The sequence below is a fragment of the Trichechus manatus genome, unplaced genomic scaffold (assembly GCF_000243295.1).
Source record: "Trichechus manatus latirostris isolate Lorelei unplaced genomic scaffold, TriManLat1.0 scaffold00028, whole genome shotgun sequence".
Taxonomy (NCBI): domain Eukaryota; kingdom Metazoa; phylum Chordata; class Mammalia; order Sirenia; family Trichechidae; genus Trichechus; species Trichechus manatus.
The window spans coordinates 16,591,484-16,595,549 of NW_004443964.1; the positions used below are offsets into that span (position 1 = coordinate 16,591,484).

The following is a 4,066-nucleotide window of genomic DNA, read 5'->3' on the forward strand; positions in this document are numbered from 1 at the left end:
GGTTATTTGCTTCCTCTCCTGTTTTTCTTTTGTCAGTTTGACCAGTGGTTTATTGATGTTGTTGATCTTTTCAAAGAACCAGCTTTTGGTCTTGTTAACTCTTTCAGTAGTTTTTCTATTCTGTTTCATTAAATTCTGCTATAATTTTTATTATTTGCTTTCTTCTGGTGCCCAAGGGCTTCTTTTGCTGATCTCTATCTATTTATGCAAGTTGTAGGGTTAATGTTTTGAGTTTGGCCATTTCTTCTTTTTGGATGTGTGCACTTATTGCTATAAATTGACCTCTGAGCACTGCTTTTGCCGTGTCCGAAAGGTTCTGGTAGGATGTGTTTTCATTCTCATTTGATTCTGTGAATTTCTTTATTCTGTCCTTAATTTTTTCTATAACCCAGTAGTATTTGAGCAAGGTGTTGTTCAGTTTCCATGTGTTTGTTTTTTTTTCCTTGCTTTTTCTGTTATTGATTTCCACTTTTATGACTTTATGGTCAGAAAAGATGCTTTGTAATATTTCAATGCTTTCGATTCTGTTAAGGCTTGCTTTATGGCCTAATATGTAGTCTATTCTGGAGAATGTTCCATATGCATTGGAAAACAAAGTATACTTGTCTACTGTTAGGTAGAGTGTTCTTTATATGTCTATGAGGTCAAGTTGGTTGATTGTGGCATTTAAATCTTCCGTGTCTTTATTGAGCTTCTTTCTAAATGTTCTGTCCTTCACTGAAAGTGGTGTGTTGAAGTCTCTTACTATTATTGTGGAGCTGTCTCTCTCTCTTTTCAGTGCTGTTGGAGTTTGTTTTATATATTTTGGCCTGTCATTCAGTGCGTACGTATTTCTTATGGTTATGTCCTCCTGGGGTATTGACCCTTTAATCATTATATAGTGTCCTTCCTTATCCTTTGTAGTGGATTTTACTTTAAAGTCTATTTTGTCAGAGATTAACAATTGCCACTTCTGCTCTTTTTTGATTGTTGTTTGCTTGATATATTTTTTTTCCATCCTTTGAGTTTTAGTTTGTGTCTTTAAGTCTAAGATGTGCCTCTTGTAGACAGCATATAAATGGATCGTGTTTTTTTATCCATTTTGCCACTCTCTGTCTCTTTATTGGTATGTTTAGTCCATTTTTGTTCAGCATAATTATTGATTTAAAAAAAAAAATCTAAACCCATTGCCATTGAGTTGATTCTGACTCATAGCAACCCTATAGGAAGGGGTAGAATTGCCCCCTAGGGTTTCCAAGGAGCTCCTGGTAGATTCAAACTGCCGACCTTTTGGTTAGCAACTGTAGCTCTTAACCACTATGCCATCAGGGTTGATAGGTATGCATTTACACTGTCATTTTGATGTCTTTTTTTGTGTGTTGTTGACAGTTTCTTTCTTCCACTTAATTTTCTGTGCCGAGTCTTTTTTCGTTATGTTAATATTTGAAACTCTTAAGTAGCATTTGTAGGGCTTTTATATTTGTTAAAATGGAAATAAAATTTTTTATTTTCATTACAGAAGAAATTTTGGAATCCATAAGAGCCAAAAAAGGAGATATTGACACTGATAGAAGCCCTGAAGAAATAGAAAAGGACAAGAATGAGACTGAGAATACTGACTCCAAAGACTCTGAAAAAAGCAGAGAGGAGTTTGAAGACCAGTCCCTCGAAAAAGACAATGATGACCAAACACCAGATGATGATACTGAACAAGGAAAATATGAGGGTAAAAAAATTACTTGGTTAAAAAGAAATATTTCATAAGTGTTGTTTATGAAACCTCCAGTTTTACTTGCAAAATAAAAATGACATTTTTTATTGTAAGCAACTACTTAATTTTACAGTTCTAAAGAGATTAGGACACCCCCCGGCCCCCCCCCCCCCACAGACTCCTTGCAACATGTATAATAATGGTAATGAATTTTATATATTGGTGGGTTTGCTCTAATGATATACCATGTCTCTATTTATTCTTTCTAGTAAGTTGCCATTCCTCATTGAGGTTTGCTGCTGAAAAATTACTCTTTTTATACCACAGTATATACTTTTTAGTATGTGGTGAAATATATTCATTTTTTTATATTAATTCTTAAGCAACCTTAATATATTAAATATTCTTAATTACTATCTGGATTACCTACTGCAAAAATAATCCAAGAATCTGATTGCTTCAAAATGGCCATAAAGTAAAAGCAGATGTTCTGGTGAGCCGTCATTATTAGTAGTTGATCAAATGTGGCCCTTCAGCCTAAAGCAGTTTTAAAGAATATCTTTGAAGTTTTGTTGTGCATTTTACTGTAGAGCCAACAGAAGTTGGGGATAAAGGTAACTCTGTGTCAACAAATCTTGGCGACAACACAACAAATGCTGCTTCAGAAGAGTCTAGTCCCTCTGAAAGGAGGAGCCCCGTGGGGTATCTCTCAGAAACTCATGATAGCAGCAACATGGCAGAGAAGAAGGTGGCATCTGAGCTCCCCCAGGATGTGCCAGGTACAGAGGGCAGTGTATCAATGCCTCTGTAATGGGGGGAATCCTTCCCTTTGGTAGTGAAAGCTGAATGTCACCTAAAACTTTAAAGTATGTGTTCATTCATGCTGCTTGCTTTCAGTGCCATCCCTGATTGCTAAATTGTCACCTAACATCTGGAGTTTGATAAATGTTCTTGCAGTTAGTGCTTGAAACTCATCGTAATCTTCATGCTTTCTAAGGTTCATCTTAGCTGTTTTTTGTTTAAGACTTATTTGTGTATTTTATCATCAGACCATAGTGGCAGACATTTTGGTTTTAAGTACTTACATGCTAATTAATGGCTCCGTTTTTAATGATTTAACCCTTCAAGTTTTTGTATATACTAACGAATTAATTTTATGTTTGCATGTGCTCATGTAGTTCTTTACAACATTTCAACTCAGAATGTTATATTAGAAAACCATTGTCACAAAACATTTTTGCAAGGTATACTTTGACATAGAAATGCAAGCTAAACCAGTAATTCTTATTTTAATTTTTTTTATTATTAAAATCATACTCAAGTTATGAAAAACAAATTAGAAAATTCAGATGAGTAAAATAAGAAAATAAACAATAGTAGTAGTCCCTCCAAAAATGCAGACTCATAATATCTTGATGGCAATTTTTGAAGAATTTTTTCTGTGTCTATAAGAATATCACTTATTTTCAACATTTCAGTACTTTCGTTTGCTACCTTTTGTACCAAGGATGTGATTGTGATCTGTTGGGAAGAAGACAGCACTTGTAGTTGGAAGACTTTCGTTCTTGGTCCACTTCTGCCATTAAGTTAATGTCATTTACTCTCTGAAGGCCTTAATGTACCCATTTTGTAACGTGGGGGGTTTTGACAACCAACAGTTGTTCTTGTGGTGACTACTTTAAATCATCAGTAGTGAGCTCTGTTGCTGAAAACACCATTATAACATTAGGCTATGTGTAGGATCCAGAAGAATGACAGCAATAAGTTCACTGTATTTTATACGGTGAGAAACTGGTCATTAACATAAAGAAAAGTCTGGAAGTTGTGACATCTGGTGAAATGAAAGTTTTTTAGCCTAGAAAAGAATAGGCTATTATTGAGGGGTTAGAATTGGAAATAATGTTATTATCCTCAAATACTTGGAGGGTTGACATATAGAGGGGATTAGACTTGTTCTTTGAAATGTAGGGTATTATTAAGTCAAATAGGTAGAAATAATGGTAAGAATATTTTGACTGAATTTAAACAGCTTTCTTATAATTAGAGCTGTTTAGAAAATAGAAGTAGTAAATTCCCATTCAGGAGATGCATTCAGTAAATACCTATTAGAGATGATAGCAGTGAGAGTCTTTTGTTGAACGGATTGGAGAAACTCAGAGATCTATCATTTGATTCTATAATTAGGTCTTCAGGACCTGTCTAGTTTTTTAAAATTGCATTATTCTGACTTTCACATATTCACAGCTAAAAGTTTGAAGGTGGAGTATTGCCCCAAAATAATATGAAAAAATTCTGTTTTTATTGGAATCACGATTACATTCTTGGTAAATACTTAATAAAAAATTATTTGTCCTTTTAGATTGATCAGTACTTAAT

General features: G+C 34.2%; 1 protein-coding gene across 13 annotated transcripts in view; it reads left to right on the plus strand.

Annotated features, from left to right (window-relative positions):
• Positions 1-4,066, plus strand: part of BPTF (bromodomain PHD finger transcription factor) — a 156,382-nt gene that overhangs the window by 60,102 nt on the left and 92,214 nt on the right. For 11 of the 13 annotated variants that reach the window (XM_023729324.1, XM_023729325.1, XM_023729320.1 and 8 more), the window contains exons 4-5: positions 1,499-1,705; positions 2,281-2,469. In XM_023729324.1, the coding sequence (XP_023585092.1) occupies positions 1,499-1,705; positions 2,281-2,469 (396 nt within the window). The remainder of the gene's footprint in view (positions 1-1,498; positions 1,706-2,280; positions 2,470-4,066) is intronic. The other 2 variants (XM_023729318.1, XM_023729321.1) reach the window with 1 other exon arrangement.